At 38.5% G+C, this 26,472-nt stretch overlaps 1 protein-coding gene across 2 annotated transcripts in view; it reads left to right on the plus strand.

Moving 5' to 3' along the window:
- The window catches only part of KLHL1 (kelch like family member 1), a 220,081-nt gene that overhangs the window by 104,778 nt on the left and 88,831 nt on the right, over positions 1-26,472 (plus strand). For both annotated transcript variants that reach the window (XM_042839007.1, XM_042839008.1), the window contains one exon: positions 25,430-25,642. In XM_042839007.1, the coding sequence (XP_042694941.1) occupies positions 25,430-25,642 (213 nt within the window). The remainder of the gene's footprint in view (positions 1-25,429; positions 25,643-26,472) is intronic.

The raw sequence follows: 26,472 nt of genomic DNA on the forward strand, positions 1-26,472 counted from the left end.
CTGTCCCACTGCAATGGTGGAACAAGTCCAAGACCTCATCATACTGAATGCATATATGTCCAAGGGGCTGGATGATATCCATCCTAGGGTTCTGAGGGAGATGGCTGATGTGGTTGCCGAGTGAGTCTCCATCATATTTGAAAAATCATGGCTGTCTGGTGATGTCCCTGGTGATGGAAAAATGGAAACATTCCTCCCATTTTCAAGAAAGGGGGAAAGAAAGACCCAGGGAACTACAGGCCGGTAAGCCCCATCTGTGTATCTGGTGATATCAAGGAATAGATCCTCCTAGAAGCTATGTTAAGGCACGAGACAAAGGGTTGTGATTAATGGTTCTGTGTCAGGATGAAGGCCAGTCACAAGCAGTGTCCCTCAGGGGTCGGTCTTGGGGCCTATGCTCTTCAACATCTTCATCAGTGACACAGATGATGACATTGAGTGCACCCTCAGCAAGTTTGCAGATGACATCAGAGTCCTGAGTGGTGCAATTGATACACTGGAAAGAATGGAAGCCATCCAGAGGGTGGCTGCAGAAGCAGTATGGTGTTATTACAGGAAAGAAGAGAGAAATACTTAGAGAATAAGAGAATATTGAGAAATAAGAGAGAAAGTGGTAAATAGGGCTAAATAGGGAAATAAGAAGAGATAACACAGATAAGACAGATATTTATCTGTGTTAAATAGATAAATGGAAAATAGAATACTAAAACTGAGAGGTGCCTTTTAGAGATTCTCAGGACTAGATTTGTAAGTGGATACATTTTTATGTAAAGTTGTATGAGTTGGAATTATTACTAGGAACTGTCATTATGAAAGGTCTGAACTTCACAGATTCATGAAATATGGGAAATAAGTATTGCTAATAAAAACAGAGGCAATCGTTTCTTGACGTAGCAAGTTAGCACTAAGTAGTTACTAAGCTGAAAAAAAATCATGACTATGAAATGTGAGAGCGTCACTGAAACACCGGTAGCTGAAGACAGAATTGATTCATGTGATTAACACAAGCTGTACATAAAATGAAGGATAAATAAATATGAATGGTTTCATTCTTGATAGGAAAAGGGAAAACTGTCATAGTGTGCTAGTCTACTGGACTCAACAGGTTGATGTTTAAGATATTGAGGAGATTTAGATCTTGAAACCAAAGATATGAAATAAACGTAGATGTAAAACTACCTAGAATTTTTATTCCCAGAAATAATAAAGTGGCTTCGAGAGAAGAGTTCTAACTGCCTCCAAAACAAGCCTTCAAAAACAAGCCCACAAAATCAACTTAGAAATGTGCTGTGAGTATACAAGTATACAAATAATGTAGAAAAAAAAATCAGTTGAGAAAAATTAAGAATGCAGAGATAAAATAGGAAGTAACAAATGCAGAGTTACATTGCTTCCTAATGGATTAAAAAAATAAAAATAAAAGTTTTAATTGTTTGATGTAGGAAGAATCACAGTACTGCTTGCATTGAAGTAGAGATTAACAATAATTAAGTATCTGTTATGAATCATAAAATAAACCTCTAATTCCTTTCAATAATTATATTAATTTCAAACATATGGACCAAGGCAGGATGTGCATCAGTGAAAACTGAACTTCTTGAAAATAAAATTATCGCAGTGAAGATGAACGTATGTCATGATTTTTACAGGGATAGAGTTAATTTTCTTTGTGGAGGCTTATCTGATGCCGTGTTTTGGACTTTATTTTTTATTTTTAAATAAAAATAGTTATTATGGCAATTTTTTACAGTTGCTGAAGAGCAGCGCTTACTCCCCCCATAGAGCCAGGGACTTTTCAGCTTCTCGTGCTGTTGTGTCAGTGATCAATCTGAGGGTGCATGAGGAGCTGGAAGGGAACAGAGCCAGGACAGCTGACTGAAACAGACAAAAGGATATCCCATACCATGTGGCATCATGCTGAGGAAAAAAAAGAAACCAAAAAACTGGGGGAAAGAAGGAGAAAGGGGGGATGTTTGGAGTGATGGCATTTGTCTTCCCAATAAACTGTTATGTGTCATGAGCCCTTCTTTCCTGCAAGTGGCTGAACGCCTGCTTGCTGATGGGGCATACTGAATTATTTCATTGGTTTGCTTTTCTTTTGTGTGTGGCTTTTGCTTTACCTAGTAAACTGCCTTTATTACAAGCCACAAGTTCTGCTTTTATCATTGGGTTCTGCTACATGGGTTTAAACTAGAACAAGGTAAAACTCAGTTCAACATAAATGCAAGTGATACCTGTGTATGAGTCTTTATGTGTGCATATACATATAGGTGTACGTATATGTATTTAGATACATGTGTATACTTCTATACATATCTACATGTATATATATATATAGATCATGTCCCAGTCACACAGAAAATTTACCAAATACGGTCATGTCAGACTTACCCAACATCTTTTGTTTTAATAAGATTATTGAGGTTTCTTAGGGGAAATAAATAAATAAATAAATAAATAAATAATAATAATAATAATAAAAAAAGCCTAATACATTTGGACTTCAGTAAAATGTGGTATGTGTCTGGGCATTTTAGCTGCAGTAAATCTGTACAGGAATAGATAGAGAACTCCCTTGTGTCTCAATATGGTGCTATGGCAAAAAAAACAGCTTATGTCTGGATGTACTGGTGGATTTGTGAATAATTGGCACAGTTCTCATGTTAACACTTTTAAATAGAACTTCATGTTTGGGGAGCATGAAGTTCTGAGACACACTGTTTTACAAGAAAATATAATACGATTTGCAATGAATGTCAGAGAGTGCTTGGGCTATTTCAGCATATTAAAAATAAGAGAAGACAGTATACTTGATTACAGTGGGAAACTACTGTGAACTAAATAGCTCTTTAACCATAGCAAGAGCCAATTCAGTTTAAACAGTGTGAAATTAAGGTTCACTTTTCTATCAAGAGAAGTGCTTAAATGCTGGAACAGACTGGAATAGCTGTAGAGGAAATGGTGAATTCTTAATCTCTAGATATTGTCATCTCAGGACTGAATAAATGCATTTTAGTAAAATCGTGGCAAAGCAGAAACTATTCTCATTACCAGGGTAATTGGTGAGCTGTGTGTGCAGAACGTACTTGATATTTAAGAAATTAGATTAATGATCTAAACAGTCTTCTTGGCTTTAATTCTAAATGTCAGTGACATAATAATCTATATATTTCCTTATTAGTGTTGGTATATGTTATTTTCTGTTACAAAGACACAAGAGAAAAGAAGGCTCCTGTTTGTTCATCTTGAATACTGAGTACAGTGGAACTGAATGAGAGGAAAGCCAAATTCTCATTAACAGACAGATCAGGAAAGGAAATATTTTTGAGTTTAGAATGACATTAGAGAGGTTGTGCCAAACAAGGAATCCACAGTACCGGAGAGAACAGAAGATTCTCAGCTTATTAGGAGGCATGCAGTCCCCTGAAATTGGGGACAATGAATAAAAGACATTTTCTCACAGGAGATATGTAGAATTTGTTGCAGGACAGGAGTATGACGCAGTGAGTCAACAGCACGTTAGTTGATTTTCGGTGTGTTTACAAAGGGAAACTTAATTTATTGCTCAGTTGATTCTGTATCCTTTCCTGGTAGCTAACCATTCTTTTGAAGATCCAGTGGTTCATATTTCAGTACCATGAATGTACAATATTCCTTCATATTTAGCATACATACATATGTAGGCTTGTGACTACACAGTTCAGCAGAATACAGATGGCAAGTCTAGTTTACTATTAAGCTAAAACAATGTGTTTTTTGTTTGTTTGTTTTTTGTGACTGTCTTATTAATGGCTTTAGAATAGTTTATCTGGAGCTGAAAACCACTGCGCAAGGTGATATAACATCAAATCAACAGCATTTACTGCATCTTCTAATATGTTTATATAAATGAATTAAAAGATAACTATGCAGCCCACATTTAATTTTCAGTTTTCATTTAAAAAATAATTGTCAGTAATTAACAACTTTCTCCCACTAAAATATTAGACATCTTTTGAATTCATACAGTGCAGTCTTCGTATGCACCTTTTAAAATTCAGAATGCCTGCTGTCTTGCATAACTCAGTCATAGTGATGTTAGCTGCTTAGTCTAAGCTTGCTGTCCAAACTTCCTCTGTCATCACTAGAGAAACAGAAGCTTCTCCAGTCGTCATTTAAATTCCATTTGTCTTCAATTTCAGGATAGCAGTTAGTACTCAGGAGTTAAATATGATTTTTTTATGTTTAAAAAATAGGTTGAAAGTTCTCACTCACTGATTCCTATTTTTAATTTAAATTAAACCATATTAATCTGGTTGTTTCCATTCTTACATACTAAATTTTTGGAACATTCAACTAGTCATAAAATCTTCCAAGCCATGTATCTGTCCCATGCTCTTTTTCTTATTCCTTTGATTATTTTTTTTTTTCCTCCTGTAAAAATAATAATAATAATAATAATAATAATCTCAATAAAAAAACAGTTCTCATATTTCTAAGAAAAAGCTAAGTAATTTTTATTGCTTTTTTTCTTCTTTTTAGGAAAAATATAAGAACAGCTATATGTGAAACAATATATTCAAAAGTACTAGTTTACAGAAACAAGTATTCAGATGTTAGTATCAGAGCTGCATGTTCAGCCTTAATTTGGAATCCTTGTACAGGTGCACTGTGACTCAAAATCTAATTGCATTGTATTTTCTGTGGAATCTTTTTTTTTAAATGCACAAAATAGAGAAAAAAATTGTAGCAAGTCTTGTTCTTCATAATTAATATTTCTTGCTGTATCTTGACTGTGCATGAGACTCTGGAAGAGAACCCATTCTGTGGGAAATCTAAGAGCTTATGTTTCGTTATATTTGAAGTGTTTGTAGTGCCCTAAGCAACGTTTGAACAATTGAAACAATTGAAATTTTTGAAAATATTAGCCTTTATTATTATTATTATTATTTAAACCTTAAATTCTGTTTCTTTTTCTGATTTGTATAGTAGAGGTAATAAAAAAAAATCTCTGAGATAAAGTCTGAAGGTAACTAAAAACTGGGGAGTCATACGTGTCTGAAAGCTATACTGCACCACAGGAAAGTTATTAGATAAATGATTTATTTTGTTTCTAATACTTTATTAGGTTTCAAAAAACATTGTTGGGATAAAAGTGATTCCCAATAGATCAAATAATATTAAATGAAAGTTAAGGTTGATCTAGAATATTAGGTGCTTGTTGTTTAAAATGTTACATTATATTAAAATATTAGGTGATTGTTTACTGATCTTTATCTACAGGTAGCATCGAATTTAGTTGTTTTTTTGTTTGTTTTGTTTTCGTTTGTTTGTTTTCTTTTTTGCTGGTGAATTTTTAAATTAAATTTTATAGGAATACGTAGCTGTTGTGCCACAAAGTATGCATACATGACACATGAGAAAAATATTTAGTTTTGCAGTTCATTTAATTAAATAAAATGTAGTTCTGTTTTATTTGTGTGTGTGTGTTATTTAAGCATGCAAGTAAGAGCTTTAAATACCAAGCTGCGTACAGTATGTCTGGAGTACTGCTAAGTTTCTTCAGATGCTGTTGGTGCAGTCCTACAGTTTGATAGAAGCTTATGTGAAAGCACAACTAATGTCAGTCTCCAAGACGTCTCAATGAACACTCTTAATGAATCTTGAATGGCTTCCTCATTTATAGAGAAATGTGAGCACTGTTTTTTTCTTTCAAAGAGTATAATAAATGAAAGTCTCAGGAAAGACTCAAGCAGCAGCAGTATATCAGACACAAACCTGTACTTAGCAAGTTCCAGGTATGTCTCCACCGTTTAGATTGCTTCGTACATGGAGAAATTCTAAGCATTACACATCGGCTTCTGGACTACATTCCAGAACCCATATATTTTAGAAGTTGCCAAAAAATAAAAGTTCTTTTCAAAGTTTACAGTGTTGAGTGGAGAAGGTCATTCTTCAAAACAAAGACATTAACTTCTGGTGGTACATATAGACAGGCAGTTCTGTATAAACAGACAGTTACTCCATTTTCATTAGTTGGGTAAGCAGTGATTTCTTATTTGCTGTTGCAATTTAGTATTTATTCAGCACATGTATTTTTTTTTTTTTTTAATGAGAGAACAGGTCATAGCTTCATTCCTTTCTTTCATAAAAGAAAAGCTTTTGTAGATTGATTTAAAAAAGGAAGAAAAAAATGTAAGCAGTCATGTTTTTTAGGTTGTCATTAGCTATATATATTCATTTTGCTTAGAACAAAAAATGTCCTTTTCCTTTATGTGACTTCATAGAGTAGATTCTAAATAAATACAAGTATTAGCCAGTACTTAGGATGCAGTAAGTCTGAAAAATGTACAGCTTTGCATGTTTCTTTTATTACTAAGTCTTCTTTCTTCAGCATGACAATGCAAGCTACTTAATAATTATGCAAATTATATCTAACTCCTATCATGCTGTGATCAGAAATGCCTACAGTGAAAAAGAGTATTATACATTCATTTAACTAATACATGCAAGAAACTAGTACCATTTTGGAGGTGAGAACATTTTTTGTCTTTTCATTTTATTTCAATTCACCCATTATTTAATTATGTAACTCTGTGTTTTTTTTGTAAAGGTAATAATGAAAATGTGAATGAAAGTGAACTTATCTTACTGAGCCTTCTCTGAGTTGTTTCCATCAGTGCTTATGGTATCTGATTTTCTTACGCCCTGCAGTAGAATTGTGCTATCTTTGTACTTACAGTGAATTGTCTAGACAAGGCTGCTTAAGAACTTATTCTGTTACAAAATGCAGGGTTTGTTGTTGTTGTTGTTGTTGTTGTTTTTTAATAAAAAGACTACTGCAAAGACAAATTATCAGTGAAAAGGTTTTTCATAATTATATTAAATTGAGGTCCTGTTAATTCTGGCATATTATTTTCTAATTCTGATAATATAAATTGATCTTCACAAATGCAGGTTTCACAGGCAAAATTCTGGCATAAGAAATGATGTTTCTATACACTGACGTGCAAAACTGCATTTATGGGGAATATCTTTTACTCTTTCTTGGAGAGTATGGCAAGACAGGGCCATATTCAGAAATAATCCTGCAACTAGATATATTAATAGAAATGCAGGCACTCTTCTTGTGAGACTAAGGCATATCTGGCTCATTATGTATCAAAACCTCTTACATTCAGGTTTTTCTTTTAAAATCTTTGGTGTTTCTTTTCTTACATGAATGTAAAGATTGACAACATTAAGAAAAAAGCAAACAAAAAATTAAACACTTAGAAAAATCAAACATTTTTCTAATTCTTTTTTGCTGTTATATTTAAAAGATACAAATTCAAGTTTTATTTTTACGATAGCTGCTTTCACTTGGATAGGAGAAAAGCAAAAATACGGTAGAGTGACGCTGTTACTGAAATAGAACAAAAGGGTAAATAAGGCAAAAAATACTGTAAAGGATACAGTATAAATAATAATTGTAATGTCTTCATCATGGGTTGGATTAATCCCTTTCCACATGCACGCATTCATTTATATGTCTGTACACAACCTGAATGAAATGTAGCTTTAATCAGCATTACTGGTTTTTAACTGTTCAAGCCAACCACTGAAGCTATTCAGAATATTTCCTCTGATGAAATTTTGTGCTGCATCTGTATGAAAACCAACAATACATTGAGTTGTATTAACCAGTAGGTTTAAAGAAACAATTATTTCCTTCTACCTACGATTCATGATGCTGTAACTGGGAATATCTCTTCCAGCTGGTCGCAATTCAGTTCAACAAAAGGAAGCTGAACTTTGCTTACCCAGCTCAAGCAGGAAGCTTATATGAAGAGAGCTTGGGGGGGTCTGAGGAGATGTGGATAGAAGTCCGCCAGGGGTGGCCTAATCAATATTTTGAGCTACCTTTTCAAAGGGATTGTAAAAAAGATTAAAAATCAGTCTCTTCTTGAAGATGAGCAATGAGACGACACTCGGCAACAGTCAAAGTTGTGGGAATTAATTTTCCAATTGGAAAACATTTATTCATAGCGGTGAAGGTAATCATTATATCAGGTTTCTTATAACAACCACTATTCTTGGAAATATTCAAAACTAGTTTCAACAAGGCCCTGACCTACATTTGAAGTGAGCCTTGATTTGGTTGTGGTTTGGATTGAATAGCCACCAGGGACCGTCTCCCTCTTTCTTCCAAAAATTATGTTTCTGTTTTACAATTAATAATTTTAAGCTTATTGCATTTCATCACTGTCCAATCAAGGGAAAACATAATACTCACAAAATAATCAGCTGTGATTCTATCTGACATCCTGTTATTTTCAATTTTCAGTAGAATTTATTCCTTCAGTAGTGATTTTTTTTTTAATTGTTTTAATTGTCATCTGCTCATGAGATAAGTGTTGTGATTTAGAATACATTAAAAACCCTGCAGTGGGATATCTTTGTGGGTTTATGTTTGTATATGCATATCTGTACATATATGCGTACTTGCTATCCAATTTCCCATTATCACAGAATCACAGAATAGCAGGGGTTGGAATGGACCTGAAGAGACTACTGATTCCAACTCCCCTGCCAAAGCAGGTACCTACAATAGGTCTCACAGGTAGGTGTCCAGATAAGTCTTGAACATCTCCATAGAAGGAGACTCCACAACCTCTCTGTGCAACCTGTCCCAGTGCTCAGTCGCCCTTACCATATGGAAGTTCTTCTGCATATCAGTATGGAATTTCCTATGATCAAGTTGCAGGCCATTACTCTTTGTCCTATCGCAGCACACCACCAAGAAGAGCCTGGCCTCATCCATTAGTGTCCCATTTCCCTTTAGATATTTATAAACATTGATCAGATCCCCTCTCAGTCTTCTCCCCATGCTGAATAGATTCAGATTGCTCAGCCTTTCCTCATATGGGTGACATGTCAGGCCCTTTATCATAGACTAGACTCCACAGCATCCTTTTCCAGTGCTCCATCACACTTACTGTGAAGATGTTCCTATGCACATTTGTATGGAACTTCCTATGCTTCAGTTTACAGTCATTTCCCCTTGACCTATTGACACACACCACTAAAAAGAGTCTGGCATTGTCCCTTTGCTTCCTTTGGTATTTATAAACATTGATCAGATCCTCTCTCAGTCTTCTTTTCTCAGGGCTGAACAGACCCAGATCGCTTAGCCTTTCTTCATAAGAGAGGTGCTCCAAACCCTTTATCATCTTTGTGGACCTCCCCTGGATTCTTTCCAAGAGACCCCTGTCTTTTTTGAACTGAGAAGCCTAGAACTGCATACAGTAGTCTAAATGTGGTCTCACCAAGACAGAGTACAGGGAAAGGATAATCTCCCTCAATCTGCTGGCCATGTTTTTTTTAATGTGTTCCAGGATACCATTGGTCTTCTTGGGCCACCAGGGTACACTTCTGGCTCATGGCCAACCTGTTGTCCACCAAGACACCCAGGTCTTTCTTCACAGAGCTCCTCTCCAGCAGGTCATCCACTAACCTGTACTGATGCATGTGGTTATTCTTCCCCTGGTGCAAGGCTCTACACTGCTCTCCTCCCATCTATCCAGCCAGTGATGACATTATAGAAGGCTATGAGGTTGGTCAAGCATGATTTCCCCTTGGTGAATCCATGTTGACTGCTCCTGATGACCTTCTTCTCTTCCAATTGCTTGGAGTTGTTCTGCCACTTTTCCAGGGACAGAGGCAAAGCTGACTGGCCTGTAGTTTTCCAGGTGCTCCTGCTTGCCCTTTTTGAAGACTGGATTGACGCTGGATATCATCCAGTCTTCAGGCACCTTTCTTATGAAAGATAAAATTTAATCAATAGTATCCATAATAGTTAAGTATTACTCATGTCATTCTGATTTAAAATAATTTCACAGAAATACAGTAATTATTGCAAGTTACAAAGAAATAGCAGCTGCTAACTAGAATAATAGAATCACCAAGGTTGGAAAAGACCTACAAGATCATCCAGTCCAACCATCCACTTATCACCAATAGTTCTCACAAAATTATGTCCCTCAACACAACGTCTAAACGTAAATAGCTGATTGTAAACTAAGTACATTCTGCTGGTAAACTTATGTTAGGGAAGTAAGTAAGAGAACTTGTATTTTTTTAATGTGCTGATTCAAAAGCCAAAACTCTCAAGGGTGTAGCTGTGAATTTTACTGAATTACTGCAGTGCAGCTCTGCAGTGGTCAAACTGAGGAGTTAGTAAGTAGTTTAGCACACACAAATTAAAAAATATATTTAGAACATAACATCTTGTACATCTTTCTACGTAAGTAAAAACTGTCAAAACTGAAGAAATCAGCAGCTGTTATGAAACATTTATTTTGTGAATTGGACCTCTGACAAGACTGTATCCAAAACAAAATCAATCTTCTGTAAGTCCAGAACTTTCATAAATGCCAAACACACTGCATATTTTTGTTTTAGACTAGTCATATACTGACTAATGGAACAAGCATTAAAAATTGTAATAAATACCTTTGATCTGATCACAGGATCTCAGGAGGAGCAATATTTAAAAGGCATCCAACTATTTTTCTTTAATCCAAGATAATTCAGCTGTAAAACTTACCAAATTTTATACAGATGGTTGTTTTTGCTTTGATCAAGTTTACACAGAAATTGAGATTTTTGAAATTCCTAGGAATTGTTAAAACTTTAAATTAAGATTTCACTAAGAGTACAACTTATTGAAAGATATTAAGTTATTCAGAAATAATTAATCGTCATGACTTCCTCACAAAAGTCTGTTTCTACAGAAAATATTTTGCAGGCTTGTTTTTAAGGACTTACGTTTTTCTTACTACAAAATTTCAAACATATCAGCATAGATTAATGAATAAAAAAATACTGAATGAAAGTTAAATTGCATTTGGAAAACATCTTTTAAAATAAACTTCATGAAGTTTTTAGTCTGTTATATTCATCTGAGCTGTATTGCAGATGAATTATTTATCCTAAAATTGATAAAAATCTCTTCCTTTTTAGTTGTGATTTGACTTGCCTGGAACACATTATGGAAATGAATTACCTAACTCAGTACCTCATAAATGCTGTTTTTTTAAAGCAACTACAGGGAAAACTAAACTAAACTAAACAAAAAAAAAACAACATTTATTCAGTTTGATTCTGGATGTCCCTGTGCAGTGGAAAAGAGTGTAGAATGGTATCTACTGCTGCCTGGTTATTTAACCTAATGTCTGAATTGTATGGTAAGAGAAAAAAATGAAAATTGATAAATGTGATGCCAGTGAGACAACAAAGAGAAAAAAAGAAAGAGGAGAAAGAAACCAATTAGCTTGACATCTGTAAAAGATTATTTGGTTTAATCATAATAAGGAAGAGTGGGAAGAAAAATAGATTGAAAACATGGAGAATACGGAAATTTTGCTAAGAAAAACATCCTTCACAGCTCTATGAACTATGTGAGCAATTCGTCTAGTGTACATTTGCCTTCTTAAAAGTCCTTTGATAAATCAGTTACTGTGAAAGCATAAAAAAAGAATCCTAAATAAAAGAATCTTCTTATGAAATACTTGGTTAACAATTATGAAGCAAAATATGAGAATGTGGATACAGATGTTACTATGTGAAAAGTTACCAGTAAAGACTACAAGAAAAGTACGTTAAAAACGACTCAGTTGAACATTGTCGTAAATCATATGGAAAAGGAATTGATAATAAAATAAAATTACTTTATAGACAGTACGTACTTATTGAACATAGTAAAAAACACGAACTTACTCTAAGAAGTTGCTAAAGAATCTTAGGATGCTAAGCATATAATGCTAAGTAAAATTAAATACAAGTTAAAATTACTGCAAATGGAGGAACAATTTATATATGTTTATATATAAATAACTTTCTCCTGTCAGGTAGGAGAAAAATCTACAACTTTTGTTCACTGAGATCAATTATTTGCTGTGAAAATATTGGCTGAGCAGTTAGGCTAGTTAAAAGGAAGTAAAGTGTTGGGGACTATTAGGAAAGAAACATAAGACAAAATAGGAAATGTCAGATCCTACTGTTTGACTCTATGGTTTGTTTGCACCCTTAATACTGTTTGTAATTCTAGTCATCTAATTTCACAAAGATTACATGAAAACTAAAAAGCAGTAATAAAAAAGCATCAGTGATTGTGCTACATACTCTGAAGACTAAATCTTATGCTATCTTACTCAAGACTAAATCCTGTGGCTTGGGTTTCTTCTTCATGGGAAAGAAGAATATGGAGTGTTTGCCATCCTGAATCACCTTAAGAAAAGTAATCCTGGGAATCCATTACAAGGGAATTGCCAGGGCACTACTTAGATATATCTAGGGATAATAACTGAAAATAACTGAAGATAGGAAGAAAGCCCCATATTCCATGTGAACAAATTTCTTTTATTGTTTTTTTTTGTTTGGTTGGTTGGTTGGTTGGTTGGTTTTGGCGATGGTGTAGATATGGCTGCTGGAGAGGTTGTAGTAGACATGTAAGACACAAATGTCATGGAAAGGGAGAATGAGATATTAATCCCTTTAATGTGACAATTAATCTTCATTAAAAACATTTGAGCAATAAATTAAAAAGCAGCCAAAAAGAAATACTTCCCTATTTACGTGTTTAATTATGTAATTGACTGTGAAGGATTCTGTGGCGACAAAACCTACATAAAGTACTACTAAATAAATTGAAGTCCTGTTCACAAAGGTCTTCTAAAAATGAACATTGCATGGAGAATCCTTAAAATTGCAACTTTACAAAATCTGTGATGCACAGAGAAGATACCCCAATTAACCTTGTTGCTATCGATGTTTTTATGGCAGCATAGCTTCGGAAGCTGAGTTTGGAGGCCGATTCAGATCATTCTTTAAAAATTAGGGATGTTTTTTAAATAGTGAATTTTAAAAAAGTGTCGAAGCTCTTCGTTCCAAATAAAGAACTGGCAATAAGAATTGTTGTACATTGTAGTAGAAAGCATGAGATTATTTTATGGTAATATGAAGAATTTTGGAGAAACTGAAACATAAGGTCTGTTCCTTCCAAATTGGTTAATTTACTAAGCACCAATATCTGTCAGTAAAATCAGTGTAATGTGCAGTATGACAAAGATTTTACAATTTCACTTTTGAATGAAATTTGTCCTCTGGGATTCAACAGTAAGTTAATATATTTCAGCATTTACTTATCAGCTTATTAAGTGTTCAGTCAAAAAGAGCAAACTGATGTGACTAATTTTCTGAAGATTTGTATCTTGACAGATTACTCATGATGTAAATACAATGGTTATTTTACATTGTAATATATAAAATTATTTTATTGGAAAATATATGGAGATTACCACTGTACCATCAGTAAGTTTGCAGATGACACCATTGGGAGGTATCACAGAACCACTGAACAGTAATGTATCACAGAATCACAAGGTTGGAAACGACCCGTAAGATCATCTAGTTCAACCATCTTCTCATTACCATTGCTACCACAAACTAAATCGTATCTATTAGCTCCTCATCCAGATGCCTCTTGAACACTGCCAGGCACGGCGACTCCACCACCTCCCCGGGCAGCCATTCCAGTGCCTGACCACTCTCTGAGAGAAAAAGTTTTTCCTCGTGTCTAACCTAAAACTTCTCTGATACAACTTGTGTCCATTTCCCTGGGTCCTGTTTCTTGCCGAGGAGAAGAGGCCAAACACCACCTCATCACAACCTCCCTTCAGGAAGTTGTAGAGTGCAATGAGGTCTCCCTGAGCCTCCTCTTCTACAGACTAAACAATCCCTCAGCCACTCCTCATAGGATTTGTGCTCCAGACCCCTCACCAGTTTCATTGCCCTTCTCTGGACACATTACAGGGCCTCAATGTCTTTTATGTATGAGGGACCCAAAGCTGAATACAGAACTCGAGGTGCGGCCTCACCAGTGCTGAGGGGGATGATCACCTCCCTGCTCCTGCTGGCCACACCATTTCTAATGCAGGCCAGGATGCCGTTGGCCCTCTTGGCCACCTGGGCACTCTGTTGGCTCATGTTCAGCCGAGCATCAACCAACACCCCCAGGTCCCTTTCCTCTTCACAGTCATCCAGCCACTCAGCCCCAAGCCTATAACGCTGCATGGGATTGTTGTGGCCAAAGTGCGGGACCTGAAACTTGACCTTGTTGAACCTCATCCCATTCACCTCAGCCCAGCGATCCAGCTTATCCAGATCCCTCTGAAGGGCCTCCCTACCCTCAGGCAGATCGACACCACCTCCCAACTTGGTGTCATCTGCAAACGTACTGAGGGTACACTCAATCCCTTCACCTAGGTCATCAATAAAGATATTAAACAGGATGGGCCCCAGTACCAACCCCTGGGGGACAACACTCGAAATGGGTCACGAGCTGGACCATTCACCACTACCCGCTGGGCATACCCTCTAGCCAGTTTCTTACCCAAAGGAGTGTATATCTGTCCAGGCCACAGGCAGCCAGTTTCCCCAGAAGAAGCCTGTGAGAGACCGTGTCAAAGGCTTTGCTGAAGTCTAGGAAGACTACATCAACAGCCCTTCCCTCATCTACCTGTCTGGTCACCCAGTTATAGAAGGAGATGTGGTTGGTTCAAGCATGATCTGCCTTTTGTGAACCCGTGCTGGCTGAGCCTGATCCCCTGGATACCACACACGTGCCGTGTGATCTCCTCAAGATGATTTGCTCCATGACTTCCCCCAGTACCAAGGTCAGGCATGTAGTTCCCCGTATCCTCCTTACGGCCCTTCTTGAAAATGGGAATCACATTGGCAAGCCTCCAATCCTCAAGGACCTCTCCAGTTAATCTGAAGTGCTGATAGATGGCCGAGAGCAGCTTAGTAGTCACCCCCACCAGCTCCCTCAACACCCAAGGATATAGCCCATCCAATCCCAATTGACTTGTGACAGTCCATATGGAGAAGGAGCTCTCTAACTGTCTTCACCTGAATCGCTGGGAGTATATTCTGACTAGCATCCCAGACTTCCAGATCAGGGCATAAAATGCCCAGAGGATAACTGGTCTGGCTATTAAAGGCAGATGTAAAGAAGGCATTGAGGACCTCAGCCTTCTCCTTATCTTCAGTGATCCCATTTCCTGCTGCATGAAGTATAGGAAGAAAATTCTCCTCGGTTATTCTTTTACCATTGATGTATTTATAAAAGGATTTTTTATTCTCTTATACTGCAGTGACCAATCTGAGTTCAAGTTGGGCTTTTGCCTTCCTAACTTCCTCCCTGCATACCTTAGCTACTTCCTTGTAATCTCCCCAAGTAGTCTGTCCCCTCTTCCAGAAGACATAGACTCTCTTTTTCTTCTGGAGTCTCAACAGTAATTCCCGGCTCATCCATAACGGTCTTCTTCCCCTACAACTCACCTTACAGCATTCAGAAACAGCCTGTTCTTGTGCCTTTAAGATTTCCATCTTGAACAGCGTCCAGGCTTCCTGGACCCCTTTACCCTTAAGAAGTGACTCCCAAGGGACCCGCTCTACAAGCATCCTGAACAGATCAAAGTCCACCCTCTGGAAGTTCAAGAAGGTAGTTTTGCTGGTCGCTCTTTTGACTTCTCCAAGAATAGAGGATTCTACAATTCCATGGTTGCTCTGCCCAGGACAGTTCCCAACCTTCGCTTCTCCCAGCAGTCCTCTGTTAGTGAAGACCAGGTCTAGCAGGGCACCACCCCTGGTAGGCTTTCCTACCAGTTGCATAAGGAAGCTATCTTCCATGCAGTCTAGAAACCTCCTGGACTGCTTCCTCTGTGCTGTGTTATATTTCCAACATATATCAGGAAGTTGAAGTCTCCCACGAGAACAAGTGCTGGCGATTGCGTGACCTCCACGAGCTGCTCATAGAATGCCTCATCCAACTCTTCGTCCTGATTAGGCGGTCTATAACAGACCCCCACCAAGATGTCACCCCTACAGACCTTCCCCTGATCCTTACCCATAGACACTCAACTCTGTCATTCCCAATCCCAAGCTCTTCAACATCAAATCAGTCTTTAATATAAAGGGCCACAACACCACCCTTCTTTCCTCATCTATCCCTTCTGAAGACCTTGTAGCCATCTATCACAGCACTCCAGTGCTGCCAGTCAGGGGAGTGGTCCCACCATGTTTCAGTAATAGCAACAAGGTCATAATTAGCCTGACTCACAATCGCTTCCAACTCTTCCTGCTTGTTGCTCATGCTGCATGCATTGGTATAGATGCACTCCAGTAGTCATCTGCCTCACCCCCAGCTTAAGCATCTCTTGTGTCGATCTGCTTGAGGCCCTTCAGAGGGATCTAGATAAGCTGGATTGCTAGGTTGAGGAGAATGGGATGAGGTTGAACAAGGCCAAGTGCTGGGTGCTGCACTTCAGCCACAATAACCCCATGCAGCGCTATAGACTTGGGGCTGAGTGGCTGGATGACGGTGAAGAATTCTTCTTGTGCTCCAGTGTTTTTCTAATTAGGAATACACCCTCTTGTTTCATACTAAATTAGACTTCCAGAAATGTTGGATGTTCCTGAAAAGATAAATTAGCAACTGGCAAAGGAAAAGAAAAAATGTGGGAGCATAACTCAGGCAAATAACTCAGGCATTTTCAGAACATTGTATTTTTCCTATAATGAGCTACTTGTTTTCAAGAATGCTTTTGGAAGATATTTACTGTTTTCAATATGAAAATTTTGTATAAATTAATCCAAATTTTTTTCAAGTTTTCATGTTTTTGTTGTGTGAAGTTTATTGAGGTGGGTTTTTATTTATTGTTTTTATTTTTTATTTAGTAGTTGATTTCAGTTAAAATGATTACTAAATGTGAAATACTAACATAAAAGCGCTTTTATTTTTCTTTTTTTAATTCACTTCTCAAACAAAACTGTAACTGAAACATTCTCTAGCAGCGGGATATATGACATGATACAGAACACATATGCTTTGAGATAGCTAATGAAGACAGAAAAAAACTCATAGTTTTTGCAAATGGTTATAGTGTGGAGAGTAAGAGAATAATACATTTTTTGTCTATGATCATTCATTTCTCCATGATTCATTAAAGGCATTTTTATTGTTAATGACTACTATACTTATTTTTAATTCAAGTTTGAAGTACAGGAATATGAGAAAAAAAAATAATAATAATGCTTTGGCTGAAGTTTCAATTCATTCAGAATGTTATCTTAATTACAATATTTATTAACCATTTATGAATCTAAAAGCTTTAAAAAAAAAAAAAATCAGATATGCCTGTATATTTATGCAGCCTTTGCTCTGTGCTTTATTCCATCACATTTCATAGGCTAAGTCGCATTAGGCTAGGTCAGTGAATGATTATGAGATTACTAGTGAATTTGTAGGTGCTACCACAAAAAAAAAAAAAAAAAAAAAAAAAACAAAAAAAAAAACTCTCAAACGATTAAGGATTAAGTATCCTGTTTGATTCCTGAACATTTTGATGGTGTACTATAGGATACAGTATTGTGAACGAACTATAAAAGCAAGGTCAGAACCACTCAAATTCTTAGAGCTATTATAGACCCAAGAGATTATTTAAAGTGGCTTGTTTTTTTGTTTGTTTGTTTGTTTTTCTTTTTCTTTTTTGTGCTAATGGACTTGTTAATCAGAGAAAAGTTCATAATGAGTATGTATGAGTGGAAGGCAGATGAGTTTAAATGGTAAATTCAACACACACTTTAACACTGAGGATGATTACTTCTGAAAACTACTGCAGAAGTGGCAAATTATCCATCTCCAGATGTCTTTGAGATGATGCCTTTGTAAGGAAGCAATCTTCAGTGAAACAAATGTTATTACGTTCAACAGAAGGGTAACTGAGTTAAAACCGAGAAGGAAACAAAGGCAGTTTCCTTCTGTAATAGGAAACTATCTCACATAATCCCTTTTGCATCCTGTATTCTTGTACTGGCTGTAATAGAACTAACTGTTCCTGCCTTCCGCATTACAATCTGTTCTAGAGCTTCATCCTTTGAAAGCAAAGAATATTTTATGTTTTCTGAAGAGTCTGTAGTCCTCAATCACAGTTAGTCGTGATTTGTCCCTCCATCTCTGAGGAGTTCCCAGAAGATCCTACAGGAGAGTTTGGAGGTTTTTTCCCTCATCTCTTGGTGTGATAGCAACCCCAAGCCTTTCTCTGTCCTGCCTCACTTGACTCTCTTCCCCCATTGGGTCTAGTATAAAATCCCAGACTATTTGCTCTGTCCTAGCAAGCCTCAATGTATATCCTTCCTAACTAGTCTAAAACCCTCTCAGTGAGCCCCGCTAGCTCTTGGGCTAGGATCCATCCTCTTGTTAGAGGAGAAGTAACACCTGTCTGCAGCCATTAGACCAGGTGTGAAGCTAAATCATCCCATGGTTGAAAAACCCAAAGTTTCTGTGGCAGCACCAGCCTTTCAGCGACTTATTCATTACCTGGGTTTTCCTAGCCCACTCTGTGTCCTTTGCCACCCCAGAAGAAATAGAAGAAAATACCATTTGTGTTCTCACTCACTCAACCAATTGCCCTGAAGCCTTTTTTTGATAGTTTGCAGGCTTCTCTGAGCTACCTTATCACTGCCTGCCTGAACTATCAGTAATGGGTAGTAATCAGAGCAGTGAACCAGATCTGGGAGTTTTCTAGTTATGCTCTTGACACAGGCCCCAGGGAGGCAGCACACCTCCCTGTGAGTCAGGTCCAGTCTGCATACAAGGCTTTCTGTTCCCATGAGGAAGGAACTCAGAGACTGCCATTAGGTAAGCTGGTATCCTGAGCAAGGAGAGGAACTGTACTTCTGTGGCCTGCTGCACAAGCTACCGCATCTAATGCTGCAGTACACTGTGGATGCTCCACACACTACCTTCTCCTTACTGCACCTTGACATGCCATGGCCCTCCTGAAAGCTTTTTCTAAGGCAGGGGGTGTGGATGCAGTTCTCTTGTCCTTGTAGTATGCACACTGCATCAGCCGCTCTTACGAGAGCTGCCAGGCTGCCAGGGTTCCCCTGGTAAAGGAACTGGCCAAAACCCCCTGTACCTCATGATCAGTTTTGCAATTCTAGCTGGGATAGCTCCAAAGCAGCTAACCTGGGCAATCAAGGATCTTACAAATATGCAGCTGAGAGGCTGGTGTAGATGAGAGAATTCATTATTATTATTATTATTGGGGTATTTTGTTTTTGTTTGTTTGTTTGTTTTTGTTTGTTTGTTTTTTTACCATGGGGTAGTTTACTTGGCACCTGGCCTGATGGCTACTGATGAGTCTCACATGTCTCAAAGAAGGAAGTAGATCCCAGCCCTGGAGCTGGCAGGTTTTGTTGAGAGGTCTTTAGCCTAGATGTGAAGGAGAAGGGGATAAAACCAGGCCCCCTGGAGATGAGTCTAGGGGGACTAGGTGTGAGGCAAGGGATTCAGTTGAAGTACATTTATGCCAATACATTCAGCATGGGCAATAAACAGAAGGAGCTGGAAGCCTCTGTGTGATGGACAAACTGTGACTTAGCTATCGTTACAGAAGTGTGGTGGGATTACTCCCAGAACTGGAGTGTTGCATTGTATCGCTGTAAGTTCCTCAAAATGGACAGACAAGGACAGAGGGCTGGTGGCATGGCTTTCTATTTGAGAATGTTTTGATGTTGTTGAGCTTGAGGCTGGGAATTTAAAAGTTGAGTCTCTCTGGGTAAGAATCATGGAGAGAGCCAATAAGGTGGACATCCCTGTGGGGGTCTGTTATAGATAGTCTTACCAGGATGAAGAGACAGATGAAGCATTCTACAAACAGCTGGCAGAAGTTGTGCAATTGCCAGCCCTTGTTCTCATGGGGTGTCATCTGTGGATCTGCGCCTCCGGAAAAGGGAAACAGGGGACCCCAAAATAATTGAAAACAGCTGCAACGATCTGAGGTGAAACAAACTAATTTACTAAATATAGTATCAGCAAAATATAATGAGAGAGAGAGTGTCTGAATGGTGGATAGGCCTCACCACAACGCTGAGGTGAGAAGTGCAGTCCAGTTGAGCAGATGAAGAAAAGCAGACAGAGAAGCGCAGGCGAAGAAGAGACCATCAGGCGACCTTGCCAGGAGTTATATCTCCTCGCTGACTGCAAAGCCTTCCTGATGTAGCTGGTTAAGAGAGCATACCAGGGGAAGTGCCCTGCTGGACCTGTTGTTTACAAACAGAGAAGGAGTGGTGGAGAAGTGAAGGTCAGGAGCTGTCTTAGACAGAATGGTCATGAAATGGTAGAGTTCTCAATCTTTGTTGAAGTCAGGACTGGGCCAGCAAAACTGTTACCCTGGACTTCCAGAGGGTGGACTTTGAACTGTTTAGGAGCTGGTATGAGAGTTCCTTGGGATTCAGTCCTGAATGGAAAGGGAGGGGGTCCAGGAAAGCTGATTGCTCCTCAAGAAAAAAGGTGCAAGAGCTGGCTGTCTCCCTGGAAGATGAGCAAGTGGGGAAGAAAACCAGCGTGGATAAACAGGGAGCTTTTCCTGAGGTTCCAGGACAAAAGTAGAATCTTCTTCCTGTGAAAGAAGGGACAAGAAACTTGAGGAAAGTACAAAGAAGTTAGGATGTACAGGGAGAAAATTAGAAAGGCAAAAGCCCAGCTTGAACTCGACTTGGCTGTGGGGGATAAAAGAGAATAAAAAGTTCTTTTACAAATATGTTAATAGTAAAGAGAGTAAGACTAAGAAGAATTTCTATCCTTTACTGGATGCAGCAGGGAATGTGATCACTGAGGATAAGGAAAAGGTTGAGGTTCTCAATGCTTTCTTTTAAGTCAGACCAGTTATTCCTAACTCCTGACCTGGAGTTCTTGCATAGAGAGGAAAATAAATCTCACATGATTCAGATAGAAACTGTTAGAGACCTACTAGTCCACCTAGACTGCCACAAGTCCATGGAGCTGGATGGGATCTACCCAAGGGTGCTGAGGGAGCTGGTGGAGGCAATAGCCAAGCCACTTCCCATCATCTATCAACATTCCTGGTCAACCAGAGAGGACCCAGAGGATTGGAGGCTTGCGAAGTTGTCTCCATCTATAAGATGTGTCGTAAAGAGGATCTGGAGAACTACTGGCCTGTCAGCCTGACCTTGGTGCCAGGAAAGGTTACGGAGCAGGTAACCTTGAGGAAAGTCACACAGCAAGTGCAGAACAACTGGGGAATTGGGCCCAGACAGCATGGGTTCGTGAAAGGCAGTTCCTGCTTGACCTATGATTGAGTGACCTGCCTGGTGGATGAGGGGAAGGCTGTTGATGTAGTCTGCCTAGACTTCAGCAAAGCCTTTGACACTGTCTCCCAAAGTATTCTTCCAGTATTCTCCTGGAGAAGCTGGCAGCCCGTGGCTTGAACAGATAAGCTCTTTGCTAGGTAAAGAACTGGCTGGACAGCTGGGCCAAGAGTGGTGCTGAATGGAGTCTCATCTACCTGTTGACAGGTCACAAGTAGTGTTTCCCAGTGGGCAGTATTGGAGTCTGTCCTGTCTAATGTCTTTATTGATGACCTGAATGATGGGATTGAGTGCACTGCCAGTATGTCTGCAGATAATACAAAGGTGGCAGGAAGTGTCGATCTTCCTGGAGCCCTGCAGAAGGATCTGGACAGGCTGGGTAGCTAAGCTGAGGCCATTGGGTTGAAGTTCAACAAGACCAAGTGCCAGGTCCTGCACTTTGACCACAACCCAGGCTTGGGACAGAGTAGCTGAAAGACTGTGTAGAGGAAAGGGACCTGGCAGTGTTGATTGATGTTAGGCTAAACATGAGCAAGCAGTGTGCCTAGGTGGCCAAGAAGGCCAATGGTATCCTGTCTTGTATCAGAAATAGTATAGCAGGAGCAGGGAGGTGATCATTCCTCTGTACTCAGCCCTAGTGAGACCGAACCTTGAGTACTGCGTCCAGTTCTGTGTCCCTCACTACAAGAAAAACAATGAGGCCCTGGAGCATGTTAAGAGAGGAGCAACGAAGCTGGTGAGGGGTCTGGAGCACAAGTCTTATGGAGAGCGGGTGAGGGACCTGGGGTTGTTTAGTCTGGAGAAGAGGAGGCTCAGGGGAGACCTCATTGCACTTTACAACTTCCTGAAGGGAGGTTGTGGTGAGGTGGGAGTCAGACTCTTCTCCCATGTAACTAGCAATAAGACTAGAGAGTGGCCTAAAGTTGTGCCAGGGGAGATTAAGGTTGGACATTAGGAAATACTTCTCTAGGAGAGTAGTCAGATGCTAGAATGGGCTGCCCAAGGAGGTGGTGGAGTCACTGTCCCTGGAAGTGTTCAAGGAACATTCAGATATTGCACTGAGGGACATGGTTTAGTGGGAAATATTGGTGATAAGAGGACGGTTGGACTGGATCATCTTGGAGGTCTTTTCCAACCTTGGTGATTCTATGATTTTACTGGAAGAAATATGGCTCGTTGGATTACACAGGGAAGGTAGAGTTCTCTCTTAGTTGAGATCCATCATTTAGCTAGTGAACCAGACCATAGCGATATTGGGAGTACTACTTCTTAATAAGAGTTCAGGAACTTTAAAAGGACATTCACCCTAGTAAAGAATATACATGATAGTACAGTCTTAGGAAAAGAAGATAGTTCTTAGTTCCTGGGAAGGGAAAACCTCAGACTTGTACTGGGGGTATTAGGCAGGGCTCCTCCAAAAAGGCAACGAGGCCACTAGCTAAGTTGAAGTGCCTCTATACCAATGCGTGCAGCACTGGTAAGCATGGGAAATAAACAGAAGGAGTGTCGTGGTTTTGTTTTTCAGTATTCCACATCATAACATCATGTAGTGCACAGGGAGTTAAAGTGTTAATGCTCCAATTCTGGGTACCCACACCCGTATACATTAATGGAAGTCATGGGATCTAGGCCATCCAGGTGGGGTGGTCTCTTACTGCCTTCCAGTGGGTGCTGGAGGGTTCCAAGCCTTTTCAGGTTTGACTCAGTCTCAGGAACACTCTCCTGTATTATTTGATTTATTAGTCTCAATTTCAATTAGATTGTATTATATTGTGTTATCTTGCATTCTGATATCATAGTTAGTAAAATAAGTTTTCCTTGATAGATCGTTGCTGCTAGGTTTTTTTTTGTTTTGTTATGTTTTTTCCTTCATTGAACCCAGCTCCCATCTCCCTACCCCTTTTCTCTTTCCCTTCTCATTTTTGGGGTTGGGGGGGAGGCGGGCAGGGGCCTACTGCCCCCCTGCCATGGGCATAGATTGATCTAATTAACTCTGTGACAAGGAGCTAGAAACTGTGGTGCAATAGGGAAAGTATGACGTAATTGCTATCACGGAAACATGATGGGATAAATCCCATGATTGGAATACCCTGATTGAGGACTACAGGCTTTTCAGAAGGGATAGACAGGGTAGAGGGGGTGGGGGAGTTGCCCTCTATGTTAGGAAGTGGATAGATTGCAAAGAGCTGTGTCTGAGGAACAGCCAACGATCAGGTCAAGAGCTTGTGGGTAAAAATCAAGGATCTGTCCAGTAAAGAGCATCTAGTGTTTGGGTCTACTACAGGCCACCTGATCAGGAGGAGCCTGTTGACAAGGCCTTCTCGCTTCAGCTGCAGGAAGTATTGCGCTTGCGGGCTCTTTTCCTGATGAGGGATTTCAACCACTCAGATATAATAGGGGCATGGCAGGTAGCAGAAAATCCAGGAGATTCCTGTCTGTCTGAGTCTGTTGAGGACAACTTCCTGGTCCAGATAATAGATGGACCATCCCAAGGTGAAGCCTTACTCGACCTGGTGCTCACCAATGCAGAGGAGAGTGTTAGAGAGGTTAAGATTGGAGGCAGCCTGGGCTGCAGTGACCATGCCTTGGTGATTTGTGATTCTTGAGTTTGTGATCTTGAACAATGTGGGCCTGGCAAAAAGCAGAGCAAGGACCCTGTGATTCAGGAGAACAGAATTCTGGCTGCTCAAGGAACTGCTGGGTGGGATCCCCTGGGAAACTGTCCTTAAGGGCATGGACACAGAACAGAGCTGGTAGCTCCTTAAGGACAGCCTTCTGAGAGCACAATGCTCTCCATCCCACAGCAGAAGAAGTTGAGCTGGGGAGGTAGGTGACCATAATGGCTGTGCAATGACATGCAGCATAAACTGAGGGAAAAACAGAAATGGAAGCAGGGTTGTATAGCCTGGAAAGAATACAGGGACATTGTTTTGATAGAACAGCAACCCACTGAAATATACTTTTCCACTCAAAATAAAATGGTATTAGAAAAATTAAAATGTGATGTAGAAGTTTTTCACAGTCAAAAGTTAATTTAAGGAATGCTAAATACTTAAAGGAGGGAGGTTGTTTGTTGTTGTTTGTTTTAACTCTGAAGATCAAGAAATCAGTTTTATATATGTAAAATGTGCATAAATATGTCATATAAGTGCACATATATTTATACACACACATACGACTGCTCATTAAAACTTTTAAAGGCAACAGTTTACTTAGCCATGACTCACATGAAACTACTGGAAATTTAAATGTTCAGAAGAAAAGATTTGGGCCTAGCAAGCTCATGTTTTGTCTGGAAACTGTTGGATGTTGCTTTTGTTCAGTGGTGAATCAGTACAGAGGCTGGAATAAGGTCTTCTTAAATATATCTCCAAAAGAAAACACAATTTAAAATTATAAGAAATCTTAATCAAAATAATAATATAATTATTCAATATCCCTGCTCTGAAAGTTATTCAAAATTAATTAAGTTCTGTGGGTTCATAAAATGTATTCTACCATCATAATGCATTTCAATAATATTAGGACTTTGGATTAATATGCCATTGCAAAGTTTCATGTTGGTTTCTAATAATATGTTGAGTTATATTTTCTTTATAATGGGATTTAATGACAGTTTAACCAGCCTTAATTAAATTTTGCTTTATAAATCATTTTATTGAGAAGCGCAGTGAAATTTTCTAAGTTTTATGGCTTTTTAATTAGAATGAATTAAGCAACTTATAGGAAGTGTCTATAAACTGTTTCCCTTACATTTCTAGTCTACTGTACAAGATTCTAAGCACACAATTTAAACTTACTTTGTTCAGAGTTAATGGACAAAAACAAAGGCCAGAAAAATATAAATTACCTTTTGGCATTTACTCAAGCAATTTAAAAATAGGTCCTGACAAAACTACATTCAATTATTTTTCTGTTTCTATGTGAGCATCTGTGGGATCTACCTGCAAAGGACCAATAGAAAGCACCTTCTTTTAAATATATAGATCTGCTCTATCCATTATAACTAAATTCTGATATTTTTATTACAATTTTAGCATACAATCTTACTTTCATTTTATATGTTTATATATTAATTACAAATACAGTTGTTAATAATCTCTGGTTTTTTTTTCTTATCATCTGTAAGAAAGATGGATATTAACTAATCCTATGTATATATTAACTTCAACAACTACTTTTATTTTCTTCCAGTGTTGTTATTAAATCTGTGATGCTTTCCTCTTCTCAGGAGAATATAATTGAAGTTATAAGAAATCAAGAATTTTTACTTCTACCAGCTGAAGAACTCCATAAACTTCTTGCTAGCGATGATGTGAATGTTCCTGATGAAGAGACCATTTTCCATGCTTTAATGATGTGGGTGAAGTATGATATGCAGAGGCGATGCAGTGACCTAAGTATGCTGCTCGCATATATAAGACTACCACTGCTTCCACCTCAGGTAATTTTATTTTAATGAGAATATAATAACTGTTATCGTGAAAACTGCAGCAAGAAAAAGATAAAAAGATTTTTTAAAAGGATAAAAAAGAGGTAGTCATCTCTGGTGTTTTCCTGTCCAGCTGTTATGCATGCTGTGGTCTTACTTTCTAGGAAGCATCTGGACATCTGCTTGCTGATGAGAATCTGTGAATGAATTCTTCTTTCTGCTTAACCAACACACACAGCTTTTGTTTTTCCTATGAGACTGTCATATCAATGTAATGAGCCTTCTCACCTTCCTTCTATTTTATCTCCATCCCATGAGAAAAAGTGTATTTGTTTGGCTACTGACTAGAGTCCCATCACAGGCCTTCTTGGAAACCTACAGTAGGAATAAAAATAATAATGATAAAAAAACCTTCTGCTGGCTAATCTTAGTTTGCAGCATGCCAATGCTGAGCAATGGGGCTGTTCTGAGCCTTTCTCCGTATCTATCAAAAAAAAAAAAAAAAAAAAAAAAGGCTATAAGCATTAAACTGCTGCAAGAGGTTGTGCAGAGATATTGTAAAAGCTGTTGAAATTCATATTTTTGAAATTCATAGACAAAGAAGTATATGGATTCTGAGATCTTCTGATTGCACTGAGTGGACCCCCATAGAACAATCAGTACTAAAGTTTTGATGCCCTTTCTGTGGATGTTGGCAACACAGCATGTAATAACCAACTTGAAATAGAGAATTAGGAGTGTGGGATGTATTTCCTCAGATATACTAAAATGGATTTCCTTTCATATAATTATATTTCTATTAATAGGGAATATGTTTGGTTAGATGTTTTAATCAACCATAT

The sequence above is a fragment of the Centrocercus urophasianus genome, unplaced genomic scaffold, assembly GCF_019232065.1.
Source record: "Centrocercus urophasianus isolate 14NV4802_14NV808 unplaced genomic scaffold, USGS_Curo_1.0 seq_9, whole genome shotgun sequence".
Classification (NCBI taxonomy): Eukaryota; Metazoa; Chordata; class Aves; order Galliformes; family Phasianidae; genus Centrocercus; species Centrocercus urophasianus.